Genomic DNA, 20,071 nt, shown 5'->3' with positions numbered 1-20,071 from the left:
AACACTTAAAACAAGAGGATGAAGTTTAAATTGGCTTAAAGCTGGAGAAATGTCATTTATTTTATGCTATAATATACATCGCATTAATATATTACACGCTGATACAATATGTGCTCGTTATGTGTCTGCTGTATGCAATCTCGATTCCGACTGCAGCGGCTTTAAACATTGCAGTCACGCTGCAGGGATGGGGGAAGCCGCTCCAGGCGCTGTGCTGCTCTGCGGAATCACCTGCATTCGGTTGTAAGAGAAGCCCAGGGCAGGTGCAGCCGTTCACGCCCCGAGCTTGTGCCCCAGCACGTTTGCTTTGCACGCTAACTTGTCCGAGCGTGTCGGGGTCTGGTTGCGAAGGCCCATCAAGCAAAAGGAGGGCAAAAATTGCAGCGCCCTTGTACATGGTCACGGCGCATCATAAGCACGGGGGGAATGTCCGGAGCTTCCTTTAGCTGAGGCAGATCTGGTGGGAGGCACCTGCGGCTGCTCCGGCACCTTGTCCGGGCCGGCAATCTTGCCTGCTCCTTGAGCTCCTTCAACCGCTGCTGGGGAGACCTGTATGGAAGAAGTCGCCGCACCTCCTCAGCTCCTCTGCAGTAGGAACCAGCCTCTCCGGCAGCAGCCGGCTTGCTATTCACCTGTATCCATGATGCACAGCAAGGAAAGATGCAGCTTGCCTTGCTGCTTTGCCGCCTGGCCTCGCTTGGGTCCAAGGCTGTGAAGCCTGCAGTTTAAACAGGATTCTTTGTTCATGTGGATGTTTAATGAAAGTGTGTGACGGCCGGGGAACCATGTTCCTGCGGAAGAAGGTTTTGCCAAGCCTGGGCATCTGCAGCGCATAGGCTGGACTAGGCATTTCAGCTCCGCTATCACAGCTTGGTAAGTGCTCCCTGGAACACGGCTTGGTCGTGTTTGGTGTGTCGTGCAGTAACTATTTAAATATTTTGTATGCTGATATTTAGGTAAACAGCTTCCCAAAGTAGGCCACAGTTGTTGGAAAACGATACGCTAACACTAAAACTCGGGTACAGTGAAGCAGACGAGATACAAGAGAGCTCCATTAGTCAGACAAGCAAAGATGTACTGCCAAATAGATAACAGGCTGGTACCAAGCGAGGCTCCCCGAGGAGGAGGAACGTGCTAGTTAGGAAAAGGGTGTTTTTCCATAATGGCCCCCCACAGAGCACATCTGCAGTTTGTGAAGAAGTAGCGAAACACAGGCTGGAGAGCAGGATCTGAGGGGCACAGGTACGTTGTGTTCTGAGGTCTGAGGTCAAAGATAGCGCACCAATTCAGAGGTGGGAATCGGCGCTCTGGCCCCCTTCCCCTCACAGCTGCCATGGAAAAAATCCCTGGAGCCAGGAAAGCGAGCCTGCAGAGAGGGGAAAGGGCATGTTTTGGTGGGTGGGGAGGAGTCTGGAGAGGTCAGGATGTGGCCACCTTGCTTCCTCTTCTGAAACACTCTGGTGATTTGGGGGAAGGGCCGTCAAGAGGAAGGAAGGAAGGAAGGGCTGGGAGTGGAGGTCTCTCTCATGCAGCCGCCCTATTGCCAGAATTGCCCATGTGCCCGCACTGCTGTTTGCATCCCCACCACAGGTGTGGCTTTTGGGCAGCCGCACAGGTGAGCCCTGATGCCTAAGCACTGGTGGAGTTTGGCTACAAACTGGTCCTGATTGGGGTTAAGGGGCTGGGAGCGGCTCCGATTTTCCCCCCCCCCCCCCCGGTGTGCTTTCACTTGCGAAGTGCCTTACAATGTCTGGAGCCTGAGTGTTCAAGGCTAGTGATGACGGATGGCTCGCTTGGTGCGGGATCGTTGCACGGTAGATAGCGGCGCTCGTCGCTCAGCCAGAGCGGCTCTTCCTCTGCTCTGACTTCAGTCCTGCCACAGACGTGCCTCCTCTGGGGTGCTTTCCTTGTGTCCCTCTTGAAAACAGTAATCCACTTTGCTGCCCGAGGTAATTGCAAATGCACAAGATAAAAACCTGCTTCTTCCCAGATTCACTCCATTCTGAAGTTTATTTGTTTGGTCTTCCCATCTCTATATATCTGAGGAGGTTCATCGGACATAGAAGCTTTTCCTTGCAGTCATGCGCGATGGCTTAATGAGCGCTGGTGTTTTCAGAGGCATCGCCATCACCGTCGCACTGCATTTACGTCCCACATTTTCTCGTCAGGAACACGCGGCAGCCTCCATCGCTTCATTTTATATTAAGAACAACAGCCCTGTGAGGTTGTTTAGGCTGAGAGTGAGCATTGTGAGCGACCGGCGCAGAAGCGCCACATGAGTGTGGGCTAGAACATGGCAGTCTCAGATCTCCGGTCCAGCCCAGTAGCTCCCCCGTCACACTGGCTCTCTCCTAGCGTGTGTCTGCTCTTGCGCCTCCCAGAGTATTTGGGGGGTGAAATGAGGCCTGTGCACCATAAGCTGGTCTTTCTGTTGCAAAACTGAATCCAGTGGAAAGGGGAGGAGACAGGAAAGTTAAATAAGACTATTTCTAGACCTTTGCTAGCTGCAATACTCTAGATTTCTAAGAAAATAGAATGCACCCATATCTGTATGTTTTCATCGATATTTTAAAATCAAAGGAAGTGTTCCTTTTAAAGTGTTTTGTAACACTGCTCAAAGTGACTTAAATTAAATGAGAGAGATTGAACCCAGGTTTGGTCATAAGCTAGAGGAGACCTTTGGACATCAATGTGACTTATATTAGTTAGGTCCTCTTGAGTGCAATGGGGCTGTTTTAAGTACGATTGCATCCGAATCCAACCTTAACTTAAACTGAACGCATTGTTATACGGAATTGTGCCTGTGTGTATTAAGAACACCTCCGCCCGTGTTCCCACATGATGGCCGCTCGGTTTGGAAGATGAAGCATCACGTGGTTGCTCCCCCATTTATGGGGAAGTGCCCCATATGCTAAATACGGAGTTGATAAATTATGAGGAATAATGTTGCATGAAGAAAATGCAGCTGCGGTGAAAGACTGAGATTCCTGCATCTCCTTTTCAAACCTCTCCTGCCCTGGCTGTGAACCATTTCCGTCTATTCAGGCTCCAGATGATAATATAACAGGTTATAAAGCAGGTTGATTATGCAACTGAGCTACTCACAATCTGCACAGAAGAGCTGGGGAACCTATAATCCATAGGTGGTTTATTGTTGAGCATAGCACGGATGATGTGCTTCAGTTGTACAAGTGAAAATGGAAATTATCAGAGTGTGTTTCATTGACGGCATGGAGTAGACAGTTTCTAAAAAACGGAATACTGCAGCATAACAAAGTTTAATTGTCAGAAGCAGATGTTTCTTTTATGAGATGAAGCTGCATCCTCAGTTTTCACCCTTCCCTTTCCTTCCCACTTCCATTATGACGGAGAGCTTTGACCGCCTGCCCAATAGCGATGTCTCCTTTGATATCTCCCATTAGTTTTCCGTAGTGACCTTTTTGCCTGCATGCCAGCCTTCAGTTTAATGGCCTTTTTTGTGTGTTCATTTTGTTTCGTTTCCCATCGTGGTTTTGTTTATTTCTTTTTTGGTTTTTTCTGTTTTCTCTTTAAATCGTCGTGATGTTTGCCCTCCATATTCCCCACTGTTTGCACATGACAAGATGTTGCCATCCCAACATTACCTCCCACTTCACTGACCAGTGCCACTACTGACCATCTAGCGCCAGCGCCGACTGGACCCCTTCCTTCTGCCCCGCGAGATGTCGTGGCTTCCCTGGTCTCCACCCGCTTCATCAAGCTGACCTGGAGGGCACCTGCGTCTGATCCACATGGAGATAATCTCACCTACTCCGTGTTTTACACCAAGGAAGCTGTAAACAGGTACACCAACCGGCGCGTTGCTGGAGTGGGTTGAAATTTAAGAAACCCTGTTTGAACTTCTGGCAGTTTCCACGTTTTGAAGCACCAGCACCCCATTGCATATGAAGCTTGTATGTGACACTGCCAGTGGAGATCAAAATCAAGTATTTATAAATCCAAGGAGGGAGAGACGGTTGATTCCTTGCAGACTCTTGCCATGGCTTGGCCTAAAATCTTTATTTGGTGCAAAGGAGGGTTCCTTATTTAGTTCTACAGAAAGTTTAGAAGGTTTCCCTTGGCTCCTGCTCTTATGCAGAAATCTTTTCAAAGGCACAGAATCTGAAGGGCCTCTCACTGTTTTTTTTGCTCCAGTACTGGGTGAATCTAGGACTGGGATGTTTTAAGTGGTTCTGTAGATACCTTCCAAATAAATAAATAGCTTAAATGGAAAAGTCCAGTCTACAGGATGGATAAAGCAAGTCCCAGAAGAATTCTTTAGAGGAGGAGCAAGTCCTTTGTTAAAATGATTTTAGGTGTTTACTTTCTCTTAAGACGTATGAAGGATCACCTGCACCCATATGAGCTTGCTCTGACGTTCAGATAAGCACTGGAGGCCCCGGTCTCAGAGGTGCTACAGATTTGCTGTTTGGTGGAGCTGCACTATGCTTAGAAATGCTGTAGCTGATTCTGTTTTGGAATCGCAATCGCATTTTCTTGTGTATTGGTATTGTCAGAGCTGTGCGCTTGGCAGACAGATTTTTTAAAAAGCATAATTAGGATATTTTCATGTAGTGTGTTCTTCTGCGTGTTTATGTTCAGTGGAGTATAATATCAAGGGGGAATGCATAGGGTTATTCCGCAAGTCTGGCAGAACACTGCAAGCCTTCTATTGGAGGGCGCTCCAAATGGCTGATGAGAAGCAAGAAATGAAAATTCCCATGCCATCTTTGTCTGGATGTACCTGAGGCTAGAACTTTTCCTTAGGCAGAATCTCAGCTGGTGCAAACTAAGCAGGTAAAGGTACTTTTGGCCACCGCTGCCACCTGAGCTGGAAGATGCCGAGCTGAGACGACAGCCGCCCTCCCCCAGAGTGCAGAAGCGTCTTTCAGGGAGCCTGCCAGAACGAGTTGGCCCCTCTGCCCGGACCGGCTGTTTTGCTTGGCTAGAGCAGCCCGTCCTCTCTGAATTTCGTGTTCCATGCTGCAGCCGACCTGTATGCAGCAGAGGCCCTCCTCCGGGAACCCTCCGTGAAAGACACTAGGAGGCAAAGTACCTGGAGGAGGGCTTTCTCTGCAGTGGCGCCCCATCTGTGGAATGCGCTCCCCAGAGAGGTCCGCCTGGCGCCGTCGCTATTTATTTTTCAGCGCCAGGCGAAGACCTTTTTATTTCAATTATATTTTAATAACTTTTAATATCAGCTTATAGGTTTTAATCTGCAGCCAGGGTGGATCTGGATTTTATCTGCATTATGTTTTGTTTTATTTATGTAAGCTGTCCCGAGGCTATGCGATGGGACAGCATACAAATGCTCCAAATAAATAAATAAAAATATGCTGTAGCACCTGCAACTCTGCAGCGGGGGCCCCCCGGATAATACTTCTAGATGAGCAGGGCCTTTCACAGCACTCTGTCACTGAACGCTGCATCTTCGGAGCAAAGTTGTGGCCCCAGGAAGCCTGTCGCTATTACTACATGCCTGCATGCTGATCTTTACTGTGACATCATTTGCTACTTAGAAGCGTGGCACATTCCTTATTTCTGCCCCCTGAAGTCTTCTCTCGTGTGCCTGCGTTCATGCCACCCGGTTCATCCATCCATCCAGTCATATGTTTTGGCTTGTTTGCTTTTCTTAAGGGAGCGTGTGGAGAACACAAGCCACCCGGGGGAGATGCAAGTGACCATCCAGAACCTGATGCCGGAGACGGTTTACGTCTTCAGAGTGGTCGCTCACAACAAACAAGGGCCGGGAGAAAGCTCAGTGCCACTCAAGGTGGCGACGCAGCCAGAAGGTAACACAAGGCTTTGCTCCATCCCGCTTGTTGCCGTTGCCACGGCAGAGGAACGCTGGTTCTCAGAAAATAGGTGGGCAAGCGTCCTCTGATGCAGCTGCCATGCACTTGTGTATGATCCTGACCGTGCTTTCACCGCCTGACATGAGCGAGACCCAAAGAAAGCTTAAGCTGGAGTATAATGATTAAATAGCAGTAACAGTAACCGTGGGATCTTAAGCTGAAGTGAAATTACTAACACCTGCATTGCAGCCAAGTCGGGGTCCCAGATCAGGTTGCAAAGCGCAGTGAGACTCTCCCTGGCCTCAGGTTGACAGTGCAAATGACGTGGCACAGAAGGAAAAGGGTTTGGGTGAGAGGAGGAAAGTGCAGACACGGGCACCAGCTCTTGCGTATAGATTTCTTTTCAGTGAGGGGGAGGGAAGCAGCCTCCCCGCGGCTGCTCCTCTGCTGGCTGTGCTTGGGCCCGGCCTCTCCTGATCTGCTGGCCTTTGGCAGAGGCCGGAATGTGCTCCTCTTCAGCTCTTTACCAACGTCATCTTCAAAGGCAGCCCTGGCCATGTTGCTGGACTGATTTATTCTCTGTTTTACTGCTAAGAGAGTCTTGTTTATCCCGTTTTCATCTATGACCTGGATGCACTGGCCATGAGGCGTCGCCGTGCTGACTTTTGGAGAGAGGCCTTGGGCTCGCGTGCTTCTTCCCCCCTCTTTTCTTTAAAGACACAAGGAGGAGATTGGAATATTTTGCTCCTGTTTAGCACTGCACCCCAGCCCTAAATGTGGTTATTCTTAACTATGGTTGTGGAAACAAGCCACTTCGTATCTCGTGGGTTAAAATTGTGTTTATTTCCCCCCCAAATGAACCATACCTGGTCAGGTTCGGACAAAGCAGTAACCAGTCAGAAATGCTTTTGGTCCTGCGGAGGAGTAGAGGGTACGTGAGCTCAAGGCGGATTCCCATCTCAGTAAATGTCGGTTTATGGTGACACGCAGGCCAGCGCATTGTGTAGTTCTCCAGCGTTTCAGGCCCCTGCGAAGGAGAGAGTCCACGGTTCAGTTCTTGCCGGACTCAGGGAAAGGCAGCTTGCGCGTCCATCATGGGCTCCAGGGTATAGCCCTCCATACGTTTTACGTGCTTAATGCTTTGTATGCTTCTATACAGTTCTGTTTAGAATTCTGGGGGAACTGATTTCAGGACCCTCTGCTTCCGATAAGCAATATAAAGTACAATATATTTTTCAGTCCAGCTTCCTGGCCCAGCCCCCAATATCCGGGCCTATGCCATCTCCCCAACATCAGTCGCTGTCAGCTGGGAAACACCGTTATCTGGCAATGGAGAAATCCAGAACTACAAGTTATACTATATGGAGAAGGGGACAGAAAATGAGCAGGTACGGCCCATCCATTCTTCTTAAGAACATGTAGTAGCATTCGAATTCAAAGCTTCTATGGTACATGCATAGTAAAATGATACAGTACGCTGTCACTGTTCCTTCTGGGTTTATTTTGAGATTTTGGTGGCAGTACCAGTATGCTAAGAGCAACAGAAACAATGTTTTCTACTTGGCATCATTCCTAAGCATGTCCTATTCTCAGAATTTGAAGTAATTGTCAAAACCAGTTCAGGTGAACCAGTCAGATTCTGATGAAGATGTACTGATTTCTTTCCTTGATTTCGCCTGCGCCTTGCCGCTTACAGGTTAGCACAACCAATTTTAAGTGACAAGAGAGGCTGCAGGGTAGTTAGATGACCCAGGCTTCTTGGCACAGATCAGCATTATGTAAACTGCAGTTCAACTGGGGCCCAGCCGCTGCAGTGGGACCTGGGCTTGCGAACGCTTACACCCAGTGTCAAGAGCGGCCCTCTTTCAATGTTTTGTCTGTCTGTTTTTTCCATGAGTTGCTACTCCCACCAGTTACGTAGGCACCTCGATAACATTCCCCAGGTGACCCTGGACTATCTGGTGGGAGAAATCAGACCCAGGCGGATAAGAGCTGGTCACTTTTTAGGGGTGACAGGAAGGTCCAGCCTCTTGTACTAAAAGCAGAAATTGGCAAATGTTCTGCCCTAATTGCTGCGTCAACCCGAGTAATTAACTGAGCCTGCTCAGAAGACTGCCGGGCCCATCCAGTAAGAGATACCAAAACCCACGTGGCAGCGTAGTTTGGCTGAGAGAGTTGGGATTTAGGAAGCCTCCACATCTTGGTCGAGAAAGCACCAAGCAGGTCCCTGAGCACGTAGCGACTCGGAGGTTTCCTGCATGCATCGTAGCAGGAAGTGCAAGAGGGGAGTTGAAATCAGGCTGTGCAGAAGAGTGGGCGAAGAAGGGACCGCCGTCTGGAGGACGGTTTCAGGGCAGCCGCTCTGAGCGTGCCCCTCGTTTCGTGACTCTGGCTCCGACCGAGAGAGCTGCCGTTTTCTTTAAAAGGTTTACGGAAGAAGGATTTTCTGAAGTTGCAATATTTATCTTTTCAAATACAGGATGTTGAAGTTGGCGGACTTTCATACACAGTCCCTGGTTTGAAAAAATACACAGAATACAGTTTTCGAGTTGTGGCCTACAATAAACACGGTCCAGGCGTTTCTACACAGGATGTCGTTGTCCGAACCCTGTCAGATGGTGAGAGTCTTCTGATTCGGAAATGTGGTTCCACCATTTTTGGTTCCATCCCTGTAATCAAGGTCAGGATTTTCTTTCTGACTGCTCTTGGATATCCAGTGTTCGGCACAAGGCATGGTTTGTGCTATAAAATATGCATTTTGTTCCTGTGAATCCAGTCTGGCTATTAAGTGCATAAATATGGAGAAGTTGCCTAGAATGTCATGTATGATACTAGTGTTTTTAAAAATTTGGAACCACATATTTGAATGGGTTTTGAAATCTTTTAATTTTTTCTAGTTCCTAGTGCTCCACCACAGAACCTAACCCTAGAAGTGCAAAACTCCAAGGTAAGATGCTGTCAGTTTATTTCTGAAGATGCAGTTCAGCAGCAGCAGAACCTAATCCATTGGGAGCTTAGCACTATATCCAGCCATTTTTCAAAGTGACTCTTCCTCATCTGACAACTGTGCATTCTGCTTTTATCCTTCAGGGGTGCCTGATTGTATTTGCTCAGATCTTGAGTCTGTCAGGAGTTAGAAATCCTCCTTTCCACGTAGGTCAGCTGGCTTCTTTAGCTGCCTGGAATTTGTATGTGTTTGACACAATTTAAGGTTTCTGTGCTTAAACTTAGAGCAGGTGTTGGCTGGTATCATCTGTTCTAGCCAACCCACTGGATAAAGCCATCCTTTGCTTCAGAATCATTGGAGATAAGTAGTGTTAATGTTTCAGAGTATAATACGTGGATTCTTTAGTATAGAAGAGGAATAAAATGTAGATTGTATACAAAACTGTGTTTGAAGAATTTCCATAGTCTACCATGTAATTCCTCAGACGTGCGGGAATGAAAATAAACCACTCTTCTCAGCAGTTTGATCGGCCGAGCCTCTTCCAGACAGATCATTTTAATGCCTAAAATGTTATGTACATTTGTACACCGTATTGCAGATTACATATAAATTGTTTCTTGGGCCAGATTGATGGAGCGTGCGAGTTAGCGTGGTTTAACGCGATGAGCGGGATTTTTGATGCCCGTTAACTTCCCACAGAGCATTGCGATGCACTGGCAGCCGCCCCCGGCAGGGACGCACAACGGGAAAATCACGGGCTATAAGATCCGCTACCGGAAAGTGACGCGCAAGAGCGACGTGGCGGAGAGCATCGTGGGGACGCAGCTCTCCCAGCTAATCGAAGGCGAGTGGGTTGGTGCTCCGATGCCCCCGAGTCGCGGCCAGGCCATCTGGCACGTGCTCCCTGTGTCCGGGGTGAAGGAGGGGAGACGCTTCTAAGGAGCACTGAAGCGTGATTTGCTCAGCCTGGCGTGTTTTGAGTACGTTCTGTGTCGGGCAGTGTAAAAAATGCTGCAGGGTCATTTAAATATTTTATTAAGAAAACACATTTTAAAATCTCAAAAGAATAATAAAGATAAATTTTGCAAACAGCAGTACAAACTGTAGGAAGTGGCAGAGATTAAACATTGCCAGCGTACCTTTATCAGAGTATGATCTTGTAGCTCTAAATCGGGGCAGGGGTCTATTTTCCACGGGGGTGGGCACATCCCCTCCTGCCCAGCCTTCCAGGGGTGGCGTGCCGAGTTGGTGAGGCCAAGTTGGAAAGCCCCAGACAAAGGGAGCTGCTTCACCGGGGACCTTTCCTGAAGGCGCGGCACGTACCTTCAGGGACTGGCTCCCGGTGGAGCTGGGCGCTCTGGCGTGATGGACCCTGGGTTCCCCTTGAGCCATTGGAGGAGGCTTTGCAGGCCGGGTGTGGGTGGGGGGTCCCCACGGCCACTTCAAATAAACTATGCCAACACTGAGGCCTAAACATCATCACCGCTTCCGCTGTGCAGCTGCTCTTCCAACAGCCGCGGTTCCTCCTGCAGCTCCTGTTCTTGCTCTGGCTCTCCAAACAGATCAGGGAGGTCTAGCCGTCATCAATGGCATGGCTGTTGTTCTTCCTGGACTTGCTCAGAAGCTGATTCCCTTCATTATGTTCTCTGCTGTTCATAATTCATGGGGGCGGGGGAGATTTCACTTGCCCTCATTGTTCGGCAGAGCTTTGGTCCGCCCTTGGCCATATCTCCTTTGCTCACTGGGGGTCTTGGCCACCTTCTCGTTTCCGCATTTATTACTTTTTAACCGATTGTTTAGTCATCCCGGGGAGCGGCTCGTTCCGGTCCCTCAGGAAATGACTCTTCTGCCTTGCCTTCCTGGTCCCAGAGGAAGGGCCCAACCCATTTAGGAGTGCCCTCTTACGGGCAGGAAGAATGGAAGTTCACCTGTTCTGAATGCCATGTTCATGTATGTGGAGATGAACGGTCCTTAATCAAGAGGGATTAGTCAAATTTTAAGGTCTTTGATGAGGTTTTGTTTTAAGAGCGATGTAAAAGATTCCTGTTCTGCAGACAAAAGGGTTAATGGATTATCTGACGAGCAATGTTTTCTGTTTGTAACAAACAAGTTACTCTCAGGCTCTTTTGCAGTTGACTTTGTCATTGCCGTGCCAGTAATCTGTGCCACTTGAATGTGTTGAGGTCTCGCTGCAGGGATGGTTGATGGCCTTGGGCCACGCTCCGGTAGCCACCTGAGGCAAAAGGCCAAAGCCTGTGGCATCCAGCGAGCTCCCTCTGTGTCAGACCTGATCCAAATTATATTCCAGAAATAATAACCGTATGGCAATTCATTTAGATACTCATTTAGTTCTGTATTACCAAGCTGTGACATATCAGAATGTTAGAATTGTTGATGTTTTAATCAGAGGCAGCGACTTCACAGCCACTGCTGGAAACGATGTTTAACGTGTGCATTATGTATCAGGGCTGGAACGAGGCACAGAATACAGCTTCCGGGTGGCTGCCTTAACCGTCAACGGCACAGGGTTGTCTACGGACTGGATATCAGCAGAAACGTTTGAAAGTGACCTGGATGGTATGGATACAGCAATGCACTCCGAATGTGGAAGTACCTGTATGGAAAGCACACGGGCCTAGGAGAAAACATTTGGTGCTGTGTGGTCGGTCGGTTGGTCGGTTTTGGCATCCCTTCCGTCTTTGCATGAGGCACCTGCTTGGGTGATGGAATTGAGGGCACATGCCTCTGTTCTTGGGGAAAACAAGGCTGGGACGCCGCCCAGCCCAGCCACGCTCCTTTATCTAGTTGCAGCGGCTGATGGAGAGGACCATCCCGCTGGAGAGAACGTAAGATACACGTGGCTCTGCATCTGGATGCCCGTGTGGCTCGTGCCACCACATTACTTCTGGTGCAGCCGCTGGAGCTGGATCAGGGCAAGGCCGTAGGGCATCCCAGCAGCGAAGAACGGAAGGGCGGCCGCGAGGCACCAGGGTGGGCGCGCTGCAGCTGCCGCCTTGGCAAAGGGGCTGCGTTCCCCCTGCCCCAGAGGGCCTTGCTTCCCTCAGGGGCAACCTGGGGACGCCTGCTCTAATTGTTACAGCCCCCTGATGGCACCGCAGGCGCTACAGGGTCCACGTGCTGAAACAGCAGCTTGCTGGTGTTGCTCATAGTGTGGAAAAATGCAAAAGGTAGTGGAGTCTCTCCCCTTCCAGAGCTCAGTTTTTGCCGTGAGAACAGTAGCGGACAGAGCTTCGCACCGCGGTGCCATCGGCCGTTGGAAGGGGTGGTCTTCACCCTTAGGCATCGCGGTGGCTCTGTAAGCCCAGGAGCTCAGCGTTCTCCCTCGGCAAGCTAGTACACCCTCCAGATGGAACACATCCTCGCTCACGTGGGTGAGTGATCCTTTCTCTTTTTTATAGAATCCCGGGTTCCAGAAGTTCCAAGCTCCCTGCACGTGCGTCCCCTTGTCACAAGTATAGTTGTGAGCTGGACCCCTCCGGAGAACCAGAACATTGTGGTCAGAGGCTATGCCATTGGCTATGGCGTTGGGAGCCCCCATGCCCAGACCATCAAAGTGGATTACAAGCAGCGATACTACACTATTGAGAACTTGGGTAAGGAACGCACCTAATGGCAGCATTTGAGTTTGCCAACTAACTAAAAGCAGCATTGACCTGGGTATGCCGGGGGTCAGACTAGATGGCCCAAGAGGCCCCTTCTGACTCGCTCTGTTTCTATGTTAAAAGCACCGCCTTTCTATTATTTCATTTAGGGCTCACCTGTAAATTAAATGTGTCTACTTCCATCATCCACTTGAATGACTTTGTAGTTTCCAAAACAATATGAAAGCAAGATCCATGTTACAGAGAATGTTTTCATTCTATATAAGCTCGGAAATTCCAAATTAATACAAACAGTTAATAAAAATCAACAGCTGCAGTAGCATTAGTAAAGTTCAGTGAGTTATGAGCCTTGCTCTTTAAAAAAAATCTGTAAATATAAATATTTCTTTAGCCCAAGGGAGAGAGAAGCTATCCCTTCTAGTGTACTCTGAGGAAACAAAGAATGCTTTGGTTTCACTCTCGGATCACTTTCTGTGTCCAAGCATGTCTGAAACTCTTTTACCAAAAAAGGTTCAATAGGAGAAGTAGTAATAAATAGGCTTCTGTAATAAAAAAATGTGCTTTTCCCCTCTTTTTCTTTAGATCCCAGCTCTCATTATGTCATAACTTTGAAAGCATACAACAACGTTGGGGAAGGGATCCCCCTGTACGAGAGCGCTGTTACCCGGGCCTACACAGGTAAAGATGAAGCCTGCCCCGTTTGTTTGCACCCTGAGGTTCAAGCCGATCGCAGCGTATCGTGGTTTGCAGATGGCTTCTTTATATAAATAATTTGTTGGATCATATTTTAAATGGAGCATTCCAATCTAGTGGACGTTAGGGCCTAGCATGAATTTACCTCACAACTGATACTGCCACACGCTCATAAGTAAATATTGGCCATGGCATATATTCTATGCAAATATTTGTTTTACATTAAACTGTGGCCACTTTTATGCAGACATTCCCAATAAGCTGCATTTGTTCAACTGTGAGCACATTTGCACTCGTGCCTTTTGAACATCTCTATTCGTATTTGGTATGTGCCTCCAAGATCCGAGCACTCCTGACTTTGATGTGTTATGTGGGCTTTTTCCTTAATACTGTTATTAACGGTCCGTGTTAGATGCTAATTCTACCTTGTTTATCCAAAGCCACTTTGGAGCTGGGATAAATTAATGTTGTGATGCACCTAATACCGAAGATCTTAATTTGAAATGTGCATTCACAATTTTGATCCGGTGATTTCGTGACTTTTGCAACAGGCTGCTTAAATGTTTTAATCTCTGCTTATGGTATGACTCTTAAGAAGGAATCAAAAGCATCGCTGGACTTTTGTGCTGGTCTAATGTTGCCTATTAATTCTGGCTTTTCTCTCTTTTTCTCCATTCTCACCTTCCATCTCATCGTATTACCCGGCATTTCACCCTTTTGTTTCTCTTCACATATAATGCCACCTTCTTTCTTTTTTATTGTAATACCCTACTTTTACCCATCAATCTCTTAGACACTTCTGAGGTTGATTTATTTGTTGTTAATGCTCCGTACACTCCAGTGCCAGATCCCTCCCCTATGATGCCACCGGTGGGAGTTCAGGCTTCCATACTGAGCCATGACACCATACGAATTACCTGGGCAGACAACTCTCTGCCGAAGAACCAGAAGGTCTCCGATGCACGCTACTACACGGTCCGCTGGAAAACCAACATCCCGGCAAACACAAAGTACAAGGTAATAAAAGCTGCCGAGAGGAGCGCCTAAGGCATTTTGCCAACCCAAATTTACGGCCAGCAAAAATCTCCGAACATAGGTCTTGGTGATTTTATCCGACCAAAGAGAAAGAGCGCATGTGCACTTGGGCAAAATAGCTTTGGAAACTTAGCTCTAGCTGAATGTAGTTCATGCGGAGCACAAATGAAGATGGAACAAGTTGATACGCCGGATGGGTAGTCAGCATCTGCAGTGCGGAACTTCTCATTTTGTGACCTTTGATTCTTCCAGACGGCAAATACAACCACCTTAAGCTTCCTAGTGAGTGGCTTAAAACCAAACACTTTGTACGAGTTCTCTGTGATGGTGACCAAAGGGCGGAGATCGAGTACCTGGAGTATGACGGCACATGGAACTACCTTTGAGCTAGGTATTGTCACGGAGTCCCTCGGAAACAAGTTCGCTTCGTACTGGTTGCTTGTCCTGGATTTTTTTTTCAGCATGTGAAAGAATTTGTAAATTCTTTGAACAAAAGAGATGGCCTCTGCAAATAATTAGATTTACTATGCAACAGATGTTTAAAAAACTAAAAAAAATGTTTCACACTCACATTATATCTTAATAGCTGCCAAGAAATAACTTAGCAGTTAATAATTAATTGGGAGACTATTTAATTATTTAACGAGTAAGATCAGACAAGCTGTGATCTGATCCTTGAAGCAATAACAGCTACAAATTCCTTTCATTTTAATGTGATTTGCTGGACGAGAGAGACTTAATGATCAGGCAATTTCAGCCATCAAAAGACCTAAATTTGTGGATAAGCTTTTCCTGATCTATCTCCTTAGTTCCTTGTTTTTCATTTTTACCTTTTTACATTACGGGAAAACAAGCTTAATGTTAATTAGGGAAAATATGAATGAATGCCCCAAATGTTAAAAAATCTTTAAAGTACACACAGTAAGAGCCTAGCTGCACAGTGGAGAGAAACCTTGTGGAATTAATACAATTTTAATTGTACTGAGCAATTTTTGTTCCCAGTTCCACAGAAAAGCAAGTTATTTGAAATTTTACAAAATTTAGTGTTCCATCTTTGTCTATCCAGTCTGCCATGTAAGATGACGTTCAAGCCTAGAGCATCAGTTCATGTTGTATCCAAATGATAGAACTCCTATCATTTGAAATCTATGAAGGCTGTTTAAATTTGAGTAGGGGCTAGCGATTTTCACTTCTTTGACTTCCAGTTGCTTCTATTCTTACTCAGTTAATCAATTTAAAGCCCATTCTTAAGTTATGTCGATCCCAATCGCCCAAAGAACTAAACACCATGTTTCTAGGTTGTACAAAAGCAGGTAGAAATGACAATGAAAAGCTTTTGTGCCTGATACCCTACCGTTAAACAAAAACACAATATCCATGCATTCAAAGTGATGGATAAGGTTACTGTTGAATATGATGCTCTGGACCTTGTCAGAGCTACAGATGCTGGGTTAGGATTCCCTGTGGAAGAGACAAGAGTATTTAGTGACACACGAACATGAGGAAAAAAACTGCTCCAAAGAGACTGAAAACCTTAAAATTTTGAGTGTTCACAATGCTACTTCAGCAGAAAATATTTAATTATTCTGGCAATTTTATAGCTGAAAAATTTCTCTGGTAAAGAACAATTACTAATAAAGGTAATATAATTTAATGTGAGTTTAATTTACATATTTTCTTGCAGTTCCAACTTCTCCTCCAAAGGACGTAACAGTGGTGAGCAAAGAAGGAAAGCCCCGAACCATCATAGTCAACTGGCAGCCTCCGTCTGAAGCCAATGGCAAAATTACAGGTGAAGCGTCTTCTGGGTATCTTAGCAGACTTACAGTGCTGTTCAGATTAGGGTTAAGGTTATGTAAGGAAATTATTAAAAAGTTGGAGAGCACTAGTAGAAGAATTCTATTCATTTTGTTGTCTTTTGGTCTTTTAAAAAAAGTTGGATTGTGTTACCTTTGTGCCAGGTCCACTTTTTTCAGTTGAAATAATTGCTGCTTGAATGTTTATCTCTTTTTTAACATTACCGTTATATGATAAATAAAAGCATAAACGGTTGGATGAGGTTTTAATTCCGTAGAATCAAATGTTTGCTAAGAGTCCTTACAAACTTTAAAGTAAGACACGCTGGGCACAACTGTTGCCGTCCACACTGGATGCACAGTGTGAGACAGTGGTGACCCTACACCTTACGCCCTGCAGTTGGCCAGGATGGTCAGTTTCGGCCACAGGACCCCGGAGCTGGGACTCCAGGTAATCCTGTGATACCTTGCAGAGAATAATGGGAATCCATAGGATTGTGCCATTACATCAACACAGGTGTAAGATGGTAATACCGGCAAGTAACTATCAGCTTCTTGAAGACAAGTTTCCACTCTGCCGACTTCACTCTTTTCTTCACCTTTGTGCTTCAGTTGAGATTGGAATTCATGTTGTGTCCCAACTTCCCCAAGTGCCCTTTGGATGTTTTGTACTACAATTCCCAGAATTCTTGGCCATTAGCTATTCTGTCTGGACAAAGAAGGGCTAGGCGACCAATGCCTGAAAGAAGGTGAATCGTGGGCGATCCAGGCCAGACTGCAGGAAGCAGTTTACACAGGGCTTAGTTAAAGTGGAATTCACTCCCGCACGCTATGTGGGTGCGTCGGACTGAGATGGCGTTGAAAGAAGTGTGGGCAAATGAGCGAATATCAGTAGCCGTTGGTCATGATGGTTTTATGGAACCTCCACGCTCAGAGGCCGCATGCCAGCAGATACGATTCAGCGGAGGGCTTCTTTCTTACGATTTGTTTGAAATGCTTAGATTCCAAATTCCAAATCCTTTTGAAATGTCCCGAAGTCACTCTGCAGAAACACATGCTTAGGCTCTCCATGAATATCAGTCATTTTCTTCTGTACAAAACTGATTGAGAGCAGCTACTGGGATTTGCGTTAATGGCGGAGCAGTCTTTGTGATTTCCACAGTCCATGCCCTGTTATTGGTAGGTTTACCTATGATGGGTGACACTTACCAATTTAATAAGCATTTTGGTTGCATGCACCATTTCAGTCTGGGTATTCTAAGATCCATTCTTTGACAATATACTCTGTATTTATTACTGATACCAGATGGATAGCAGATGACTCCTGAGTTTGTAAAAAGAGTCTGGCATGTTGATTGTACCCTTTCAAGTGCCAGCCCTTAATAGGTTCAGGAAGTGGGGGGCACAGTCATTTCTGGTGGCAGGAGGGCTGGGCAGGATTGCACCCGCCGCAAATCATGTGTGTACTTGTGTGTGTGTGTGTCTGTGTACACTGCAGAGGTAGCTTAAGGGTACGCATAGTTCATAGGCCAGGGTGGTTGAAGTCTGTCTGTGGAGAGAGGTGGCCCCCTTCCCAGCTCCTGCACATGCAAACACCAGGCGAACAGCCCCCACCCCCGCCGTTGGCACGAGCCACTGCCCACCTGCCAGATCTCTCCGAAGAACCTTGAACTGGGCGATGCCGGACGAGCGGCGTGAGAGGGCTGCCCTCTGGTGGAGTATCTCCTAAAAGCCTGAAATCTGAAAGTTGCGCAGGGCCTTTTGGAACAAGAGGATGCTAAGGCATCACCATGTTATACACGAGCCCATGCCATTTCCCTCGCTTTATCCAGGGGGTCCTGCCCCTGCTGCTTGATAACTGTTCGCCGAGATGTGAAATCGAATCAGATCAGCCTCCAGGATAAGAACTTCCCCCTCGCACATCGTTCTGCACCCCCAGCGCGGAGCTCCGCGTTGAGTTCTGTAGAAGGCGCTCTTGTCGGACTTGAAAAAAATATTCCCACCTTGAACTAACCATGTGAGATAGCCATGATTCTGAGTATGTTGCGTCTTCGTAGTTTTCCTGCGGTTTGTTCCCTTCAGGGGAAAGGTGTGATGAGCAGACGCAATAGCCAAGGGCATAGATGGTGGTATGAAATTACGCATTGTGGCATCTCTCCCTTCATATTTACTTGTGGCTGTCTGCTTTGATAAAAAGCAGCAGGACATTTTGTGTTCTTCCTTTTGCTTCCAAGCAATTCATTTTTGCTCTTTAAGAATGGCAGGTCTCAAGCTGGTATTTGATAGTTGTAATCGTTTTTGTAAAGAATATCCAACGTGACTCAACTCAAGAGCTTTCTCACAGGAGGAAAGGGCCAATGTACATGTTATTTTGGTACACTGAAAAAGCAGTTGGCTCCAGAATATACTTTCTGCAACTTCAGCAATACATGAGCCCCACATTTTTCCACAAAGTGATACTTAAAGTGGTTCACAGAATATACAATATAAATACGGAAGCCATAGCTATAAAGTAGCCATATAGAACATCAGGAAGTCAACCATTCTGGTTCATTTAAAGCGAACAAAGTTTAGATGTACTGAAAACATATCGGTTGATAATATCCAGTACCTATAATATTAGCATTATACCAAATCAAACATTTGTTCAGCAATTCCTATGAAGAGACAATGTCAACACACCACAGAATCTAAGCACTGAATATCTGTGGGATGCAGCCTCCTGAATAAGAACTAGAACTCGCATAAAGTAGGAGCCAAGAATGGGCCGGGGGCATAATCAGCTGTCTAGCAGGTCCTTAGCCACTAATTGAGGAAATAACCTGATTTCCCGTCTTTAGTAGCTGTAATGAAGTGCTCAATTGCTTGGGTGTCTCCACTGATACAGAGCTGCAAGGAAACATGAACATGGTTTCCTCCGTCTAGTTGTCAGTCCTTCTGCTTCACGTTCTCAACCCTTCAGAGCCCTTGGGAATGCACCTTCGCAACCAAACGCTTGCTTGTTCTTCTGTGCCTCTCTGTGCAGGGTACATCATTTACTACAGCACAGACGTCAATGCGGAAATACACGACTGGGTCATTGAGCCAGTGGTGGGAAACCGGCTGACGCACCAGATACAAGAGCTCACTCTCGACACCGCCTATTATTTCAAGATCCAGGCCCGCAACTCCAAAGGCATGGGCCCCATGTCCGAGGCCGTGCAGTTCAGAACGCCCAAAGGTAGGCTGCCTCCACGCATCGGCGTGTTTTCTGATTAAAAGCCTACGAGGTGCGCCTTGGGTGCATTATTAATTTGGCCCGCTGCTGGAAAAGATGAGGAGAGCGCGGCATTTTGCCGTAAGCTTGTGCTCTCGCTGCATTTTTATGACTATCCTGCTTGTGAGGGCAAGTCATTTCATTTTGCTTGTGGCCCGCGAAAGGAGCAGTTAGGGTTATGAAACTGTATCTACCAAAACGAAGACACCGGGAAGCAATTTTAAGAACATTTGTGTCGACGGGACGTGTCCGTGGTTCATGCACCAAGGGCTGTGCGAACTCGTAAATGTTTATGTTCGCGTGTTCGTTAGTAGTGTCCTGTGAGTGACGATATAGTATGCAGTTCACTGTGTGTTCCCTTCCTTAGAACACACGCTTGAGACTCATGTAGTCCAGACGAGCGTGCGGTGAGCGTGCGCATGATAATCGATGAGTACCTGGGAGATGGTGCAAAGCATTTGCCTGAGTATTTGCAATATTCCTAAACATGCATGAGTAATTTTCTTACGGGATCTAAGTGTTCTGTTCTGTAATGTGTGGACAAGAACCAAAAAGTGGAAAACAGCCTGCCAGGTAAGTGCTTAGTTCTGTGGTGGCAGCATTAATTTTCCATGCCAAGAGAGTAGTACTTCTGTGCCAGTGAATTTTGGTCATTCCCTCAGATTTGATGATCTTTTTCTTGTTTCTTCCCCTGTGCTTGCCCCGGTAGCTGAATCTTCAGATAAAATGTCTAATGACCAAGGTAAACCAGCAGACCTGCTTTCTTTGTCATTTCTTCTCTTGCAAGGAGTAGAGTGGTCTTGTTGGCAGCATTTCTACTGTTAAATGCCAAGTAAAAAGCTCTTCTGAAAAGGGCTCTCTCTCTCTCTCTCTCTCTCTCTCTCTCTCTCTCTCTCTCTCTCTCTGTG

The 20,071-nt window shown here is 46.9% G+C and overlaps 1 protein-coding gene across 1 annotated transcript in view; it reads left to right on the top strand.

The window, feature by feature from the left end:
* The window catches only part of NEO1 (neogenin 1), a 104,647-nt gene that overhangs the window by 66,870 nt on the left and 17,706 nt on the right, over positions 1–20,071 (top strand). The window contains exons 8-20 of the mRNA XM_044450497.1: positions 3,663–3,822; positions 5,656–5,810; positions 7,053–7,201; positions 8,293–8,431; positions 8,711–8,760; positions 9,460–9,604; positions 11,227–11,337; positions 12,180–12,374; positions 12,966–13,061; positions 13,918–14,093; positions 14,364–14,502; positions 15,796–15,903; positions 18,933–19,127. Coding sequence (XP_044306432.1) covers positions 3,663–3,822; positions 5,656–5,810; positions 7,053–7,201; positions 8,293–8,431; positions 8,711–8,760; positions 9,460–9,604; positions 11,227–11,337; positions 12,180–12,374; positions 12,966–13,061; positions 13,918–14,093; positions 14,364–14,502; positions 15,796–15,903; positions 18,933–19,127 — 1,818 coding nt within the window. The remainder of the gene's footprint in view (positions 1–3,662; positions 3,823–5,655; positions 5,811–7,052; positions 7,202–8,292; positions 8,432–8,710; positions 8,761–9,459; positions 9,605–11,226; positions 11,338–12,179; positions 12,375–12,965; positions 13,062–13,917; positions 14,094–14,363; positions 14,503–15,795; positions 15,904–18,932; positions 19,128–20,071) is intronic.

Source organism: Varanus komodoensis, unplaced genomic scaffold (assembly GCF_004798865.1).
Source record: "Varanus komodoensis strain SLA01 unplaced genomic scaffold, ASM479886v1 scaffold67, whole genome shotgun sequence".
In the NCBI taxonomy this organism is placed as follows: Eukaryota; Metazoa; Chordata; class Lepidosauria; order Squamata; family Varanidae; genus Varanus; species Varanus komodoensis.
Note: the sequence above shows the minus strand (reverse complement) of the source record. Positions and strands in the feature narration are given on the sequence as shown.